Below are 19,044 nucleotides of genomic sequence, written 5' to 3'. Positions count from 1 at the left end.
ACCTGTATCTTGTCCACCCATTTATGTAATCCAAGTACCTGAAACCTCTAGGATTACAATGGTATCGGAAATAACTGAAGAGAAGGATGATGAGAGTAGTTATTTTGTTGATCCACAAGTTCAGAAGGAGAGAATAAGGCGTATTATAGAGTATCAGAAGTCTCTTTATCTGTCTTCTTCTTCGTCATCTTCCTCTTCATCCTCTGCTGCTTCATGTTCCTCATTCTCTTCATCTCAAAAAAGAAGCAGTTCGTTAAGTTTGGTTCAAGGAGGAAACACGTCTTCGCAGATATCAGAAATAATTGAAGAGAAGAATGATGAGGACAGTTGTTGTGTTGATCCACAATCTCAGAGGGAAAGGATAAGGCGGATTATAGAGCATCAGAAATCACTTTGGCAATCTTCGTCTTCCTCATCTTCCTTGTCTTCCTCAGCTGCTTCTTGTTCTTCATTTTCTTCATCACGAAGAAGTGGCAGTTTGCTGAGTTTGATGAAAGTAGGAAACACATCCTTGAAGAGATTATTTGAGATGGAGCATACTAGTCTGGCTAACCATTTTGATGATTTGAGTGGCTCACCTGTAATTAAGCCTATCCTTCTCTGGGGCAGTGATACAGACAATGAACATGAAATATATAATCCCTGGCCATCCGTCATGCAGTTTGGCCCCAGAAATGATTCTAGGATTGATAGGCAAAGTAAGTTTGCTTCAGATGGTAGTGTCATTGAAAGTGATGGTTTCCATAATAGAGAGGTAAGAACTGGCAAACGGAACTTGACTAGGAAAAAGTCCTTTAGGAGATTGCCAGGATTTGGCATATGGAGATGCGGAGGATATAGAATGAGATTAAGGTTGAGACGGCTTAGGATTGCTTTTTGTAGAAGAAAATACTGATATTTGTCAGCAGACTTGTAATACAAGAAATTCTGATTTTTATAAAAAAAGGTTAGCTTTTTATTAAGCATTCAGATATCGAAACAGGGAATATCCACCACTATTTGTTTACAGAATATGAGATTTACATTCAATTGATGATTTACTTACACTGGAGCAAAAAAATCACAATGAAAGGAAGAACAAAAAGATAAAGTTATGAATGAAACAAAAAATGAAGGAAACTTTCTTATATCTAAATCCAGTAACAGAGTACACCACCAGATAGGAGGGTATCAATTTTCAGTCTGTGACTTTGCCACAGGTTGAAGATGCTTCACTATATTTCTAGATACGAAGATTCTTTAAGAACTATATATGTCTTTACAGATGACGCAGTGATAGGAGATTAATCTCTGCATAATGCTTCCTTCTTCGATTAGTACTCTGCTACTTTGCTTGTTCCATAGGTGTACTCCATAAGTCTCCTCACTAAGCTGAAGCAGCTTCGCGTTTATCCATTTAGTGTCAGCATGGTTTTTCGGCTTCTTAAACAAGCCCCCAATTCTAGTCCAATCCACTGGATAGAAAGCCATAGGAGGCAGGACTGTAAAGTTATATCCAGGTCTGTTTTGCACTCTTTGGACCACTCTGGAAACAAGATAGGGTCCATTGTGACCCCATTTATTCCCATCAAAAGTCAAGGCAAACTCCTTGATGAATTTGCGCAGAAGAGGATGATTCATATCAAACACCAGCACTGCATTGTTCAGTCTGGTCCAGTTTTTCGACACCGCATCCATACTTTGTGCACCGATTGAGTTCCTCAACCCCGAAAATGATTTCATGACAATGAAATCCGTGTCCAGGTACACACCTCCATACTTGTATAAAACTGCTAGTCTCAATAAATTAGACAGGTTCTGAGCTAATGGAATCTCACCAGGGTCTCTGTTGCCTGTCTTCATCTCAGCAAACCAGGCCTCAGCTGGGGTGTTCTTGAACAGAAATGACAAGTCTGGCGTCACAGCATGAACTTTGAACCCGCGATCCTGCAGCGGTTTCAGAAGCCTGTAACCTCGCCTGGAGTCCATGGTTCTCGAAAGAATCATCAAGCAACCACGAGGGTGAGCTCTGAATACACTCTCCATCGACAGGAATTCTCTGCTTCCAAAAGACCTCGCAGGCGATATCCATGTCATGAAGAACTGAGTCTCACACTTATGGTCAAAGAATTCAAGAACTCTACCATGAAACTGCAGCGCCTTCTCGTCCGAATAAAAAATCACAAATTCGGGCAGCTTTCCCCGAAACCAGCTGATTCTTTCTTCTTCAGTGACATTGAAAGGAGCAACAACAGGACTTGTATCTTCTGTATCAACTTCAACGACATCAAGGACATTTTCTTGCATAGAACGCAGCGCTTTACGAGTTATATCAGACTTGATGAACTGGCGTTCGATACTATGAGTCTGCAGCACCTGAGAAACAGCTTTATCTTTCAACTCAACCGAGTTTTGGGAATCAGTATATATGATACCATCTGCATAGATGATGAAGATGATTGCAACAAGTGATACAGTGCAGAAGATGTGGAACTTCGCCAGGCTAAGTAGGCGGCTGTCGATTCGGCTACTCATCATTATCAGAGTTGCATGGGAGAAGAAGTGAATGTGAAGAAATATATCTCTAGAAAGACTCTCATGGCGAATAGACCAACGTATTAAGACGACACACGCTTATACAAAGAAAATTCTTGCAGGCTTCTTCTGTACTAGGCGTCTGGTTTTGAAGCAGTCAATATGCGACTTTTTGGTAAGAGTCAGATGCTGAATAAAATGATAAGCCGCCTACAATACGCTAAAACCAAGAAGCATTGTTTTGTATGCATATAAAAATGATTAGGGTGCATCGATATAATAATCGATATAATAATGATGGTGATTGGAAGTTTGGAACAATGATCTTATTTTATGTTCAGGGAGTTTTCCCCAGTTACGAGCTGCATTTATTTTCAATGGCTTTATAAAGGGGGAGGATTATTTGCACAGACATAAATGGATGGTTAGATTATATTAAATATATTCTTAGGTTATTAATAAAAATATTAATTATAAATATGAAGGGTTGAGATCATTTTATAAGTGTTAAGTCATTTGCACCGTTGGTGCATAGAATAATTTCCACTTTATAAAAGATAGGAAGGTACCTACCTGGCCATTTGTGAACAGCCTCATACTTTTTAGCAGGAGCTTTTTGATTGAAATGATACAGTAGAAGGAGATTTTTTAGAGTTGAATTGCTTTCTAAGATAGTGGTGGATTATTCGTAAGTTTGGGGATGACCCTTTGGCTTTTCCGGCGATACGAACGTATTTAAGTAATTGTTGTTCCGTAAGACCATAATGAAAGAACAATTTTTGTTTTTCTTCTAAACGAATACGATATTGCGATTTTTTGCCGGGGCACGATTGGGTTTGAAGATTGCTTCCGGCTCTAGGCTTTTTACTAGTTAGCCCCGGTAAAGCCCCCTTCCATACCTCCTTTTGTTTATTTTTGGGTGCATAGTTTATTTATACTAACTATTTATCAAATTTGATACCTGAATTTGGAATTGACCCGAACCGTTTGCAATCAGTAACGACAACGTAGCCTCTCAAGCGAACCACACATCGATAAAAGCAAACCCGACTTGGAACCTAAATAAGATTCAAAATCGAATTAATCTCATGTCTGAATTCCGAACCGACTAGAATTTTAAATCCGGATTCGTGCATAACCCATTTGCAAGTTACTACTTAGTAACAACAATGCAACGTCTGAAGCGAACCACAAACCAAACATACAAAAACCGTTGAGGAGTCGATGAAAATAACCGCCAATAGCTGCCTAAAAATCATGTATTTCCCTTAAGACAGCCTCATCATAGTCTCTGGCGGAATTGTGCAAGGAACCCCCTTTGTTTTCTAAAATCTAATGTATATTATCTATATTTATTTATTTTATTAATTTGTATTAAAAAGTAAAGATTTTTTTATGGAGATGTTAAACGAAGATGAATAGGTAATACTTAGGGGGTTGATGTTGGTGCAGCACCATGTAAGAGGATGTGCCCAGTGCTTAAGATTCAACGAGACCACCGTTCTTTTATTTCTAATCTCCATCCTTGTCTGGTAATTAGACCCCGTAATCTTCACAATATTTCTTATGGTTGGATTGCATACTATAAAAAGCGCGCATAAAGTATGGGGTTCGATTGGGGATCATTGCCCATGTGTTTAGTAACTTGCCATGTTCTTGCTAGTATTTCCTCCTCATGCGTCCCCTTCTTCGTCGTGGACCTATAGGTATTATTGCATAAAGCTGCTGCTGCTTCTTCTTCTTCTTTTTTTTCTTTTATATATATATATATATTTTTTTTTCTGGGTCAAAATTGCATTATATAACAAAACTAATGAATTATAGAAATGTGTTCTGTCTTATTCCTTAAATATTCTCTTCTCTGTTCCAACATATTTACATATGGAACTATGGAAGAACCGACTGTTTCTTCATTTGGGGGGCAAAAGATTTTATTCTCAGGCGGCTTGCTATTCCGGAATTTACAAACATCACCTCTCCTTCACCACCAATCAATTCCCTTTTGTTGCCAATGTTTGTTTTTACCAGATTACCTGGTGTCCTGGTTCCCGGTTTTACCTCAAGGTCTTTTACCTGACAAGGAGCACGCTGCAAAATTTTCTATGTTTCCTTCGAGAATATTGATAAGAAGAAGAGACATTATTGATTAAGAAAGCTTATAATTGTTAAGGTCAATGTCTATTTGGTTTATAATAACTTAATAAGTGGAGAGAGCTAGCTAGACTTTTATGGTACCAAAAAAATAAAAAATAAAGAGAGCTAGACTTTATTTTGTTATGTAAAATTTTATATTTTCAATGTGAGACAACACTTCACATTTTCACATGTTGAATAACGTATAGTAAAATGTAAATTAAATATGTGTATAACTTAAATTGGATGAAGAGCATGTTTAGTTTTTGGTCCTCAGAAGTGCACTAATTAATAAGACTCTGATATCATAAAGAAAATAGACTGAAATTCACACTCCTTAATTTACAATCCACACTTCCCATTCTTTTTTAGGTTGAAGTTCTTATAAAAAAACAAAATATAAGTTAGTAAAGACAAAATTTAAATTTATTAAAAAAAAATAAATGTGTGAATTATAAAATTAGGAGTCTAAACTTTACTCTCCTAAAGAAATCTACTCATCGAAACTCAAAACCAATTAGAAATCAGGAGGAGACTAGACTCTTGGGGAGTAGTGAAGATAACTCCTAAACAGTAAGATCCTGTATGTGCTATCCAAAGACACCAACTACTGCAACACAATGCATGAAAGGTGTTTACTATAAAGGGGCTTGTGGCCTTTACATCTGATTAAGGTAAATGTCAGACACTGGTACTCATGGTTCTAGGCAATTTAATTAGTCTATTCTTTGGAGTTGAGCTTGACGTCGAGAAAATGTAAGTTTGTTCAAATAATGATTTTTTCTTTCGTGTCCAATACGATGAAGCATTATGTGTCAAGTTTGTTGAATTGTTAATAAATTTATCAATTTTTATGAAAATAAAACGATTTGGAGTGATTTGTCTGGAATTAGATATTTTTCAAGAATGGGGTCGATGTAAGTGACTTATTGGCAAGTAATCATCAATAGTACATTAAAGATGCATTGGGGCTGAGGTAATCCCTATGCCATTATTTGGGGATCACTTGGCTGTAGCGTTCATATCCTTATGCCATGGTAGATGAGATGTCTCTACCATAATATAGTATGGTAACGTACAGCCTAACAGTTGCCATTAGTTATCAAGTGTCAATATATAAAGACATGGACTGAATCGTGCCAAAACATTGTTTCTTTTTAATTAGCGGTTTGTTATTTTAACAAGTTCATGTGAGTTGAACCAGATTGCATAGGATTCTCAAACACCAAGAAGAAGAAAAAGAAGAAGAAAGGGTATATGACATGTATATTAGTATTTTGGGCATCGATAAGAACACGAAACCAAGGTACAAAGTACAAACTTACTCTTTGACACTGACAAAAACTCCGTTAGAGTTCGCAAAGGTACATAAAGTGAGGCAACTTCTCCGATTATACCAACACATAGGTATAAAATACATAGTTATTGTCTTGTTCATAATTGATTTTGTATACCTCCTCAAAAAAAATAATTGATTTTGTATAAAGAAAAATCTAGATAAACCACATTTTTTAGTATCACTTGAATCTCACCTCATGTGACAGCTGATGCAACACAAAGTCCAATTCATGGGAGAAATTTATTAACAACTAAACTCATAATCAAAGTGGCGGAAGTATGAAGGTCAAACAAGTTTTAAACACAAGGTTGTTATTAAGATTTGAAAAATACAGGATAATGTACAAATGACCAGAAAATGATATGCTAATTAGTTGGACCAAAAAAGATACCCCTTCTAGTTAATTGGAACATTCGCTGTTGCTTTGCGAACAAGTTAAGTAGCCTATGAATTTTTAAATGCATGAAGGATAAGTCAATATATTGTAATAGACTAATAGTTATAAACAAAAATAGTACAAGCAATACATTATTTTACTTTGGGCTAAAGTCTGTTTAGTCCCTGTACTATGCCTCTCTCATCGTTTCAGTCCCTAACATTCCAATTTAATCTGAAAAGTCTCTGAAGTCTCAATTTCCGTCTAATAGGTCCTTTTCAGGGGACATTATGAATTGGCCTTGGGTGAAATATCCAATATACCCCTCAATTATTTCTTTTTTCTTTTTTTTCCTTTTTAATTTATTTTTTTCCTTTTTTTCTTTTTCCTTTTTAATTTTTTTTTTCTTTTTCCTTTTTTCATTTTTATTTTTTTCCTTTTTCCATTTTAATTTCTTTTTTTTTTCTTTTTCCTTTTTAATTTCTTTTTTCCTTTTTTTTCATTTTTCCTTTTTAATTTCTTTTTTTCTTTCTTTTTTTTCCTTTTTAATTTCTTTTTTTCCTTTTTTCTTTTTTCTTTTTCATTTCTTTTTTGCTTTTTAATTTCTTTTTTTCCTTTTTTATTTTTCCTTTTTAATCTCTTTTTTTCTATTTCTTTTTTTTTTTCTTTTTCCTTTTTAATTTTTTTTTCCTTTGTAAGTTCTTTTTTCTTTTTCGTTTTGCCTACTTTCTACTTTCTACTTCCTCAACCCACCAATCTCATTCCGATCAAACTCCACAACCCATCTGTTTCCCAATCAGCTCAGAAATTCGCCGCTAAACCACTCCCCTCTTGTTTTCACAGCCTACTTCTCTCTCTCCCACTCAAATCCCACTTTGTCTCTCCACATCAAGCCTCAATTTGGAAACTTTTCACTGAAAATTACCATTTTTTAACTTTTCACTGAAAACTACCATTTTTTCAAACTCTGAGGTTTTTGGGTCTTGCTCAAAATGGTGATTTGGATTTTGGGTTTGATTGAAATGGTGGTTTTTGATGGCCAAGTTGACAAAAACCAGAAGTGAAGAAGAAGAATAGTGAAGGAAAAAAAAAATGGCCGCTGGCGTGGAGAACAAGAATTGGGGTTTCGGGTCGATCTGGATTGGTTCGCAGACGTGGCGCTACTGATGCAGCAGAATACGATGGTCATTAAAAAGGAAAAAGAAAAAAAAAAGAAAAAAGAAATTAAAATGGAAAAAGGAAAAAAAGAAAAAAAAGAAATTAAAAAGGAAAAAGAAAAAAGAAACAAGAAAAAAAAAGAAATTAAAAAGGAAAAAGAAAAAAAATTCAAATGGAAAAAGAAAAAAAGAAAAAAAAAAGGAAAAAGAAAAAAAAATTAAAAAGGAAAAAGAAAAAAATTAAAAAAAAAAGAAAAAGGAAAAAGAAAAAAGAAAAAAAAAAGAAATTAAAATGGAAAAAGGAAAAAAAAAAGAAGGAAAAATGAATTAAAAAGGAAAAAGAAAAAAAAGAAATTAAAAAGGAAAAAGAAAAAAAGGAAAAAAATAAATTATAAAGGAAAAAAAATAACTGAGGGGTATATTGGACATTTCACCCAAGGCCAATTCATAATTTCCCCCGGAAATGACCTATTAGACGGAAATTGAGACCTCAGGGACTTTTCAGATTAAATTGGAATGTTAGGGACTGAAACGATGAGAGAGGCATAGTACAGGGACTAAACAGACTTTAACCCTTTTACTTTTATTATGAACTTTTCTTTTAATATATCAAACATGACAGCTTGATGACAATCGACGAAAAGAAAGACGATCTGGCTTCCCTTGTGTGATTGAATATTGAGCAGGAGGGGAATGAGGGTAGGGCTGTTAATGGGTCGTGTCGGGTCAAGGTATTTGTTGTATCGCAAGATACAAACTCAAATCCAACCCATTTAATAATCATGTCAAAAATTTAAACCCAAATCCAAACTATTTATTAAACGAGTTACTCGTTTCCAACCCGTTTAACATATGTTGTGTCGTGTTAGACAAAATGACCCATCTAAGGGTTAACAATGCGACCCATTTAACTAAAAAAATACATAAATTGATTAAATTCACTAAAAACTCCACAAGACGAAGAATATAAATAATTATATATATATTCATAAATAATTAAATCCAATAATTATAAAGCAAAATATTTCAAATTGTCTAATCCTATGATCAAATACTTCCAACGTCCAAAATTTCAAGAAGAAGTATAGCATAATCGGGTTATACGGGTTCACTTCGTGTTGGCGGGTTAACCCGTGGCTGACCCATTTATTAAATGGGTCATGGCGGTTTGACCCACGGCTGACCCGCTTTTTAATCATGCGGGTTCAACCCGCTTTATTTCGTGTGGGTTTCGAGTCGTGTCGAAATTGACAGCCCTATGAGGGATATTATTACCGGAGTATTGAATATTTATTCATTTGCATAAATTCTCTCAATGATTGCAACAATTAGGAGGTTGTAGTCGTGAAGTACTGTAGCGGGCTCACAATAAAAATCTTAAATTAGGTTATTAGTTTGAATATCTCAACAAAGAAGAACGACTATAGTGCCTAAATGCATTCATATTTCAAATGTGTCTTGCTAGCCTCTTAATATGCGTGGTCAATTTGCTTTTTCTTCATAAAAAAAAGATTTTTATTCATACCTCTGTAATTGGTCTGTGAATCTCTATTAATTTTTGTAAAAATTTATTTTATTTTCTACCATTTAGAAATTGGAGGAAAAAAAATCGTCCTAGTCTTCCTCTCTCTCTTTCTATCTCCTCAGTTATGGAAGTAGTTGTTGTCATATCCCACAAATTGGAATTGATCTAATTTTGGCATAGATGATTCAAATTCCAAGTTGAAATCCTAGAGAATTCCCAGCCAAACTTTGATCAGTAGGTTTTCAATTCCAAAATACTGAACTCGATCATGGATTTCATAGCAACAAGTGTGGTGTTGCTCCAGTCTAACCCACTTGACAATTGTTGTTATCATATTGTAGATACAATGATAAAACAAAGGAGATAAATTGGAGGATAAAAAGAGTTTGGAGAGGAAAGAAATATTCTCGGGATCCTTTTCGAGAGAGCTCTCCCAAACGGAAATTTAACTGGCCTATCACATTTGGACATATAGAGACATATGTATACAGTATACTAAGATAGGTGACATCAACTTGCATACTCGCTATATGTTAATAAGTCCGATAGCTAGTTATACACGCTATGAAATTGTATTGACATAGTCTGGAGCTGTATAGTTTTGTCTTCTAAGTTGGCTTTTACAAGAACAAGAAAATTTTCAATTGCATGAAGCACTGTACATATTTGAGCTGCCAGGAGGATTTGATGCGCTTGCTAGAGTATTATCTCTCTTTTCACTTTGGCATGCTAAGCTTTTCCATTAGCTAGCAACCTTTGCCATCAACCACTCTCCTTCTGCTTCCCCATCCCGCAAGTTTCATGATTGGAAGCGCTAATAATTTAGATCACTCTTCAAAGTTTATTGAACCGGAACAAAAAAAAAGAAAAAAAGAAAAAAAAAAGAAGTTTCCTCTGGCACTGACAATGCTATCGATGCAAACCAGATACTTTCAGCAACCCTGCATGAAAATGACCACTTGTGAGTACAGCATAGCTTTTTTAATTTATTTGATACAAAATTGGTCACAAGATACCAATTTTGGTGCAACAAGTTGGAACCTAGATCAACAGTACTACCGAAAAAAGAGAGAGAAAAGAGGTCAAACACGGATTAGTTAGGGTCCTACATGTAAGATCGATCTTCTCCCAGTTACCTGCTATCATAGATTTGAATACGTCTCTTCTATATCTATGAACAGAAATGTTAAAACAGACAGCAATATCTCATATGAGCTGGAAAAATCTTGGTCAATCATATCAATAATTTTAGCTAATGTCAATATGTCAACTACTCAACTGTATCGCTTTAGAATCAGAAGCAATAATAGTTCAACATTGCAAATTAAATGCTTCAAATGCATCTTCAAAATGGGTCATCCCTTCTTTGGAGCTGTACAGAAGTAACTGTCTGGCTTTCAATATTCATAATCTGATATCAGCTCAACAAGCCAACACTCCAACAGTATGGTTAGTGAGTGACATTGTACAATGCCTTGGTCTGTCGAGGGCATACCATTTCCCAATCAAAGATCAAATCTCTAATGAAAGGAAATAAAAATCTGGGCCCTCCAGAAATCATTTAAGTTCAAGTATTAATTGCTCCCCAACTGTAAATCTCTAATCTCCAAATGCAATTAAAACCTTGAACTATCAGCATGCTTCTTGTTTAATTAATAATAGTATAATAAGGAGATCAAAATTTCTTCTTCTTTGTGCAAATGCAACTTGGCTTTTAATTGCTGAGTACCTAGCTAAAACCTGTACTCGAAAGAGGATGAAGCAATCACCTACTCATTGTAGGCGGACGTTGTTTAAACTTCAAGTGTTCATTCTTATATGCATGAGCACAGTTCTGGAATCTGCAACACCGCCCACTTTCGGAAATGAATCCGATCTCCTGGCATTACTAAATTTCAAGAGAAGCATCACTAAAGATCCTCGCCATATCATGAGCTCATGGAACAATTCCATCCATTTCTGCAGTTGGGCAGGCGTTACATGCAACCCTTCCAACAATCGAGTCATCATTCTGAACCTGGAGGCTCAAGAACTGGAAGGCTTCATACCACCTTCAATAGGAAATCTTACTTATCTAACTCAACTCAACCTCACAGACAACAAATTTCGTGGTGGAATTCCTCAAGAATTGGGCCGTCTACTGCGCTTGCAACAGCTCAACCTGATGGCCAATTCCTTGCGGGGGAATATTCCAACTAATATATCTCACTGTTCCCAACTAAGAGTGCTCGATCTTGGTGATAATGGACTTACTGGGCCAATTCCAGACCAACTCAGTTCACTGTTTGAGTTGACTCATCTATGGCTCGATACAAACATTCTCACAGGAAGAGTCCCAGCTTGGTTAGGAAACTTTTCTTCTTTGTATGCATTTTCTTTTGGTGAGAACAATCTCCAAGGAAGCATACCCAGTGAGCTAGGGGGTCTAACAAGTTTGAGAAGATTCGTACTTGCAGATAATAATCTTTCTGGTACAGTTCCTTCTTCAATCTACAATATTTCCTCATTATACTACTTCACTGTCACTTCCAACCACCTGCATGGAGAGTTGCCACCAAATGTTGGCATAACTCTTCCTAATCTCGAAGTTTTTGCTGGTGGCGTCAACAAATTCACAGGAAACATTCCTGTATCATTGTCAAATGCTTCTAGACTCCGGTTTCTTGATTTTGCTGAAAATGGTCTTACCGGAAAGCTCCCTGCTGAGTATTTTGGAACCTTGGGAAGGTTAGTGAGAATAAACTTTGATGACAATTCACTGGGAAGTGGGAAAATCGGTGACTTGAATTCTCTCACTTTCCTGGCTAATTGTACTAGGCTTGAGGTGTTGAGTTTTATCAATAATCGTTTTGGAGGAGAATTACCAGAATCCATAGGAAACCTTTCGACCAAACTGAGAGAGTTTAGTGTGTCAGGCAATTTGGTACACGGAAGCATCCCTATCGGCATTGGAAATCTTGTAAACTTGACCAAGCTGGAACTAGGAGACAACAATTTGGGTGGTAGTCTTCCTGAAGAAATTGGGAAGCTTCAGAAGTTAGAGGGACTGCTTTTGAATCTTAACAAATTTTCTGGGCCAATCCCATCCTCCTTGGGTAACTTGACTTCACTAACAAAGCTATTCATGGAGGGCAATAGGTTTGAGGGAAGTATACCGCCAAGTCTTGGAAGCTGCAAAAATCTACTAATACTTGACCTTTCCAGTAACAGTCTAAATGGCACGATACCTAAAGAGGTAATTGCGGATTCATCCCTTTCAATTTCATTGACACTGTCTAACAATTACTTGACTGGTTCACTCCCAGATGAAGTGGGTAAGTTGGTGCAACTTACAGAGCTAGATGTATCAGGAAACAAGTTATCAGGTGAGATTCTCACAACCCTTGGCAATTGTGTTAGCTTGGAACGACTTCATTTGGAAGATAATGAATTTGAAGGAACAATTCCACATTCTTTTAAAGATTTAAGAGGCTTGGAGGAAATAGATGTATCGGGAAATCACTTATTTGGTAAGGTTCCTGAATTTTTTGTCCATCTTGGAAATCTTAAGAATCTCAATCTTTCTTATAACCATCTTGAGGGTGAATTGCCTAAAGAAGGGGTTTTTTCAAATGCAACTGGTGTATCAGTTCTCGGAAATGATAAGCTCTGTGGTGGCATCCCAGAATTACTTCTACCTGCATGTTCCAGCAGAAAGCCTCAATCATCTCTAGGAGTACTTGCCACAGAAGTGATAATCCCTGTAAGTTGTGGAATTGCATTAGTAATTGCCTTTTGTTGCTGCATTGCTGGACGTTCAATGGCGAAAAGGTCAAGAGATAGATCCGTAGCATCACGTACTTATGAGGATTGGAAATCAGGTGTCTCTTACACAGAACTCGTTCAATCAACTGACGGGTTCTCTACAAACAATCTGATTGGTTCAGGAAGTTTCGGTTCGGTATACAAAGGATTACTCAGTGGTGAGGGAATGGTGGTTGCTGTTAAGGTATTAAACCTTCAACAAAATGGAGCATCGAAGAGTTTCATTGATGAATGCAAAGCATTAAGAAGTATAAGACACCGCAATCTTCTTAAGATCATAACTGCCTGCTCAAGCATTGATAATCAGGGAAATGACTTCAAAAGTCTAGTTTTCGAGTTCATGGAAAATGGAAGTCTAGACTCTTGGCTGCATCCCAGAGATGATGAGCAATCTCAAGGGAAGAGATTAAGCCTCATCCAAAGACTGAATATTGCCATCGATGTGGCTTCCGCAATAGAATATCTCCACCACTATTGCGAACCATCCATTGTCCATTGTGATCTAAAGCCCAGCAATGTTCTTCTTGATGAAGATATGGTAGCTCATGTTGGTGACTTTGGTTTAGCAAGCTTCCTCTTGGAAGCATCGGATGATCCCTCCGAGATTCAAAGCATATCAGTTGGACTAAAGGGTTCCATAGGCTACATTCCTCAAGGTATGACATCTTATGATTATCATTTTCTTTTTCCATTATTAACAACTTATTGCTAAAAATGATAACAACTTGTTGATAAAAAATTATTAACAACTTATTGCTAAAAATGATAACCCTCTTTATCATGGAAGAAAAGATAATATTCTTTGCCTATATATATTTACAATTCTCATTGAGATCTGAAATATAATTTCTATATCTAAATTCCAAAGAAAACTTCACTATGAGTTCCTTATGTATGTATTGAATGGCAGAGTACAGCATGGGAGCCAAAGTTTCCATACTAGGAGATATTTATAGCTATGGGATACTGTTGCTAGAAATGTTCACAGGGAGAAGACCTACCGATGACATGTTCAAAGATGGTCTAAGCATTCACCAGTGTACAGCTATGGCGTTGCCTGACCATGTTATGGAAGTTGTTGACCCTTTCTTGCTCATAGAAAGAGATGAAGAGAATGATGATGGTGGCAGAGGCAGAAACGATGTCCAAGAAAGACCAACAAGACATCAGGATCCTGACCTAGTCAAACGAAGAGGAGAGGAGTGCTTGGTTTCAGTTATGCATATAGGAGTCTTATGCTCGTCAATATCACCAAGAGAACGGATATTTATGGATGTCATTGTCAACAAAATGAAGGCTATTAGAGAGTTCTATCTAAAAGTAACAAAGAAGAAGGAGCTAGAAATACAGAGACACACACACATATAATTTATGGCCACCTTCGTTACTAAATCTCAATATATACCTTCATCTATATTATATGCAGTAGGAAATTATCTGAAATAAGGATATTAGCTGTATCAAAGTATGTGATATCATGTAATTTTAATTGAATGCAGCATTTTATATGCCAGAACAAGAGAAGAATGTTTATTCATCCTGGTTTTTACTTCACCGCAACCAAATGCATAACATTGTTTCATTTAAAAGCTAACTACTTCTTGTCCGTAATCTCAGGCCTTTTTCTACTATGTATAAATAGATAGAAGTTTTATCAATATAAGAATTATCTCTTTGGATTGAAGAAAAGAGCTAGATTTAGTATATTACCTTGTGAATATTAAATGTGCATGAAGATTGAAAATACAGTAGCTATATATAGCATATGTAAATGGTAGAATAGAACCTGGGTCTGGCATGAAAAAGAAAAACGTGGCTATCAAGGAACCTTAAGCATGCAGACATACTACATCAACAAATTAAGACATATCAATAACTAGATGAAGCACTGACCAAGTGTGAGGATGCATCAAGGCCATGGAGCTGGTTCACAATTGTAGACTTGTCATCATTGCAAACCAAGTTAAAATTGCTGCAATATTAGTTTCGATTCAGTATGCAGACAAGAAATGCACTTTACTGGTCACTGCCTAGTAATCATCTTTATTTGCGCTTAAATTCTTATATCAGCTCCAAGTCTCCATAGCCGTGATTTCAGAACATTTCACCGGCCATCGCAACTTGCCAGTAAGTCTTTAGAGCATTCATGTTGTAGGGCGCACTTTATCTTTCTTAGGCTTCCAACTTACCAACTAGAAGTCTGATCTCCATAATGAAGATCTAAATATTGCACAAGAGGAGTAGGGCCTGCAGATACAAGATAATTAATCAATTGTTTATTAATTAGTAGTTCACTAAAAAAAAAAGGACGGTACCAATCGACACATAACTGAAATTCTGAATGTCTAAAGTCCAAATATCATTTGACTCCGAGGGTCTTTATAAATGTATTGAATGGCAGGGTATAGCACGGGAGGCCAAGTTTCCATACAGGGGGATATATATAGCTATGGGATACTGTCGCTAGAGATGTTAGCAGGGAAAATACCTACCGATGAAGTGTACATTCAAAGATGGTCTAAGAATTCACAATTTCACAGCCATGGCTTGGCCTGATCATGTTATGGACGTAGTTGACCCTTTATTGCTCATAGAAAGATGCGAAGGGAACGATGATGGCGGAGACGCAAACGACATCCAAGAAGGACTAACAAGACATCAGGACCCTGACCAAGTCAAAAGGAGGAGGGAGGAATGCTTGGTTTCAGTTATGCATATCGGACTCTTGTGCTCTTTAACATCACCAAGAGAACGGATGCTTATGGATGTACAGCCAAGAAGCTAATGACAAGACCAAAAAAAAAAAAAAAAAGAAAGAAATATGATAGTCCAATATAAGCATCTAGCATCCTCACAGTTGTTCTGTTGGTCTATTTTGCCCTGTTTCCTTCTTCATCTAATATATCTTTGTTGGTAAATTGGGTCATAAAAAAGAAAAACGTGAGTTTCAAGGAACCTTGATAATAAGTACATTTCACCATCCCAATTTGCTAAAAGTCTTTAGATCATTCATGTAGGACACCTTATCTTTCTTAGGCTTCCCAATTCTCAGCTAGAACTCTGATCTCCATAATGAATATTTAAATATTGGACCAGAGTGGTAGGCCAGTAGATTGAAGATAAAATCAAGTAGTAATTGCTTCCCAACCAATCTTTATAATTTCCATATTGAAATAAAAGCAGATTCTACAGCGATCATTCAGTACCATCCATCTACAGACCTTGTTGTCATCTCCAAGCAGTTACTGCGTCATTATAACGGTGGTCCTGCAATTTACATTTTGGCATAAGATTACTTCTTTTGTGTACCTTCAATTCATACGAAACCTGAAATTTTCATTTGCTCGTTCACCTCCTTGTGTGAAACCTGCAATTAGAATATGAAGGGGCATTCACTATCAAATTGTAGGTGGTTTTTACACAAATTCCTTCCTGTGTTCATTGTTTTATGCATAAGCACAGGTCTAGAATCTGCAACACTACCAAATTTTGGAAATGAATCTGATCGTCTGGCACTGCTAGACTTCAAGAAAAGAATCACTGAAGATCCTCTCCATATCATGAGCTCATGGAATGAATCCATGCATTTCTGCAGTTGGATAGGCGTCACATGCAACAATTCCACCAGAAGAGTCGTGACTTTGAACTTGCAAGCTCAAAAGTTGGCTGGCTCCGTACCACCTTCTATAGGGAATCTCACTTATCTCACTGGAATCAACTTGATAAACAACAACTTTTATGGTGAAATTCCTCAGGAAATGGGTCGTCTCTTGCGCCTGCAATATCTCAACATGTCTCAAAACTCCTTCGGTGCGAAAATTCCAACTAATATATCTCACTGTACGCAGCTGACAATGATTGATGTTTTTTCCAATAAACTCATTGGGCCAATTCCCGACCAACTCAGTTCATTGTTGAAATTAACTGTGTTATGGATTGGTCGGAACAATCTCACTGGAACCATCCCACGTTGGATTGGGAACTTTTCTTCATTGTTTGCACTTTCTCTTGGTGAAAACAACTTGCAAGGAAGCATACCCAATGAGCTGGGGCGTCTAACTGCTTTGCAGAGATTCATACTTACCTCAAATAATCTTTCTGGTATGATTCCTTCTTCGATATATAACATTTCCTCCATATCCTATTTCACTGTTACTCAGAATCAACTGCATGGGGAAATCCCACAAAACATTGGCATTACTCTTCCTAATCTGGAGGTATTTGCCGGAGGTGCCAACAAGTTCACAGGAACTATTCCTGTGTCCTTGTCAAATGCTTCTCAGCTATCCATTCTTGAATTTTCCCGAAATAGTTTTACTGGGAAACTCCCTGCTGAAAGTCTTGGGCGTTTGAAAAGGTTAGTTAGACTATACTTTGACTTAAACAGACTGGGAAGTGGTCAAGCTGGTGGCCTGAATTTTCTCAATTTCCTGACTAATTGTACTAGTCTTGAGGTGTTGGGTCTTAGCTATAATCGCTTTGGAGGAGAATTACCAGCATCCATAGCCAACCTTTCTACCCAGCTAAAAGTTCTTACTCTGGGGGGAAATTTGATACATGGAAGCCTCCCTACTGGCATTGGAAATCTGGTAAACTTGACACTTCTGGGAATAGAAGGTAACCACATATCCGGTAGTCTCCCTGATGCAATCGGGAAGCTTCACAAGTTAGAAGGACTGCATTTGAATCTGAACAGATTTTCAGGGCCAATCCCATTCTCCCTAGGTAACTTGACTTCAGTGACAAGGCTTTTCATGGAGGGGAATAGGTTTCAGGGAAGCATACCTCCAAGTCTTGGGAACTGCCAAAATCTATTGATACTCAACCTTTCTAGTAACAATCTAAGTAGCACAATACCTAGAGAGGTAGTGGAGATTAAATCCCTTTCGATTTCTTTGACAATGTCTAACAACAATTTGACTGGTTCACTACCATCTGAAGTGGGTGGTTTGGTAAATCTAGCAGAGCTAGACATATCAGGAAACAAGTTATCAGGTGAAATCCCCGAAACCCTTGGCAGTTGTATTAGTTTGGGGCGCCTGATTTTGGAAGGTAATGAATTCAGTGGACATATTCCTCAGTCTATGGAAAAGCTGAGAGGCTTGGAAGAGTTGGATATTTCACGCAATAACTTATCTGGCCAGGTTCCTAAATTTGTAGGCAAGTTTCGAGCTCTCAAGTATCTCAATCTTTCTCACAATGATTTTGAGGGTGAATTGCCTAAAGAAGGAATCTTTTCAAATGCAACTGGTATCTCAGTGCTAGGAAATGATAAGCTCTGTGGTGGAATTCCAGAATTAGTTCTACCTGCATGTTCCAGCAGAAAGCCTCCTTCATCGAGAGGACTACTTGCCCCAAAAGTGATAATCCCTCTAACTAGTGCAATTGCATTAATAATTGCTCTTTCCTGCTTGGTTGCTGCACGTTCAATTATGAAAAAGCCAAGAGATGGACCTCTGACTTCATCTTCTCATAATGATTCATATCCAAGTATCTCTTACTCGGAACTTGTTCAGTCAACTAACGGGTTTTCTGTGGACAATTTGATTGGTTCAGGAAGCTTTGGTTCTGTATACAAAGGATTACTCAGTAGTACTGGAATGGTAGTTGCTGTTAAGGTATTAAACCTTCAACAACAAGGAGCTTCAAAGAGTTTCATTGATGAATGCAGAGCTCTAAGAAGTGTAAGGCACCGCAATCTTCTAAAGATCATAACTACCTGCTCAAGCACCGATAATCAGGGTAACGACTTCAAAAGTCTAGTTTTCAATTTCATGGCAAATGGAAGTCTAGATCCTTGGCTGCACCCTAGAGAAGATGACGGATCTCAAAGTAAGAGATTGAGCCTTATCCAAAGGCTCAATATTGCCATTGATGTTGCTTGCGCATTAGATTACCTACACAACGATTGTGAAATATCCATTGTTCATTGTGATCTAAAGCCAAGTAATGTCCTTCTCGATGAGTATATGGTAGCCCATGTTGGTGACTTTGGTTTAGCAAGCTTCCTCTTCGAAGCATCAAATAATCATTCCAAAAGTCAGACCATGTCAGCTAGGCTAAAGGGTTCCATAGGCTACATTCCTCCAGGTATAATTTTTAGAATTATTAATTTTTCTTTTCCTAATACCTTATTGATCACAAAGACAACTGCCTGTATATTGCTGGAAGCGAAGTAGCATTGTTATTTGACTAT

At 37.0% G+C, this 19,044-nt stretch overlaps 4 protein-coding genes and 1 long non-coding RNA gene across 6 annotated transcripts in view; 3 read left to right on the top strand and 2 right to left on the bottom strand.

Annotated features, from left to right (window-relative positions):
- The first annotated feature begins 58 nt into the window (after positions 1–58).
- Positions 59–895, top strand: LOC133722782 (uncharacterized). The gene has a single exon (XM_062149652.1). The coding sequence runs from the start codon at positions 59–61 to the stop codon at positions 893–895; it is 837 nt and encodes a 278-aa protein (XP_062005636.1).
- Positions 896–1,098: 203 nt separating this feature from the next.
- Positions 1,099–2,811, bottom strand: LOC133721861 (uncharacterized). Its single transcript, XM_062148605.1, has one exon. It carries the CDS (start codon positions 2,515–2,517, stop codon positions 1,240–1,242), a length of 1,278 nt encoding a protein of 425 aa, XP_062004589.1. The 5' UTR covers positions 2,518–2,811; the 3' UTR covers positions 1,099–1,239.
- A 6,645-nt stretch (positions 2,812–9,456) lies between these two features.
- Positions 9,457–19,044, bottom strand: part of LOC133721937 (uncharacterized) — an 11,659-nt gene continuing 2,071 nt past the window's right edge. The window contains exons 2-4 of one of the 2 annotated variants that reach the window (XR_009852391.1): positions 14,559–15,095; positions 13,850–14,027; positions 9,457–9,985 (exon numbers count right to left, since the gene is read on the bottom strand). This is a non-coding gene — a long non-coding RNA (uncharacterized LOC133721937). The remainder of the gene's footprint in view (positions 9,986–13,849; positions 14,028–14,558; positions 15,096–19,044) is intronic. The other variant, XR_009852392.1, reaches the window with a different exon arrangement.
- LOC133721935 (probable LRR receptor-like serine/threonine-protein kinase At3g47570) lies at positions 10,014–14,546 on the top strand. Its single transcript, XM_062148710.1, has 2 exons — positions 10,014–13,504; positions 13,759–14,546. Exons 1-2 carry the CDS (start codon positions 10,801–10,803, stop codon positions 14,214–14,216), a joined length of 3,162 nt encoding a protein of 1,053 aa, XP_062004694.1. The 5' UTR covers positions 10,014–10,800; the 3' UTR covers positions 14,217–14,546.
- LOC133721936 (probable LRR receptor-like serine/threonine-protein kinase At3g47570) overlaps positions 16,122–19,044 on the top strand; it is a 3,866-nt gene continuing 943 nt past the window's right edge. Inside the window, exon 1 of the mRNA XM_062148711.1 lies at positions 16,122–18,938. Coding sequence (XP_062004695.1) covers positions 16,229–18,938 — 2,710 coding nt within the window. The 5' untranslated portion in view covers positions 16,122–16,228. The remainder of the gene's footprint in view (positions 18,939–19,044) is intronic.

Source organism: Rosa rugosa, chromosome 7 (assembly GCF_958449725.1).
Source record: "Rosa rugosa chromosome 7, drRosRugo1.1, whole genome shotgun sequence".
Taxonomy (NCBI): Eukaryota; Viridiplantae; Streptophyta; class Magnoliopsida; order Rosales; family Rosaceae; genus Rosa; species Rosa rugosa.
Note: the sequence above shows the minus strand (reverse complement) of the source record. Positions and strands in the feature narration are given on the sequence as shown.

Coding starts and splice junctions, on each gene's coding strand:
- LOC133721935 (XM_062148710.1), top strand. CDS start 10,801: ATGAAGCAATCACCTACTCATTGTAGGCGGACGTTGTTTAAACTTCAA. Junction 13,505..13,758: donor CATAGGCTACATTCCTCAAG/GTATGACATCTT, acceptor ATTGAATGGCAG/AGTACAGCATGGGAGCCAAA.
- LOC133721861 (XM_062148605.1), bottom strand. CDS start 2,517: ATGATGAGTAGCCGAATCGACAGCCGCCTACTTAGCCTGGCGAAGTTC.
- LOC133722782 (XM_062149652.1), top strand. CDS start 59: ATGGTATCGGAAATAACTGAAGAGAAGGATGATGAGAGTAGTTATTTT.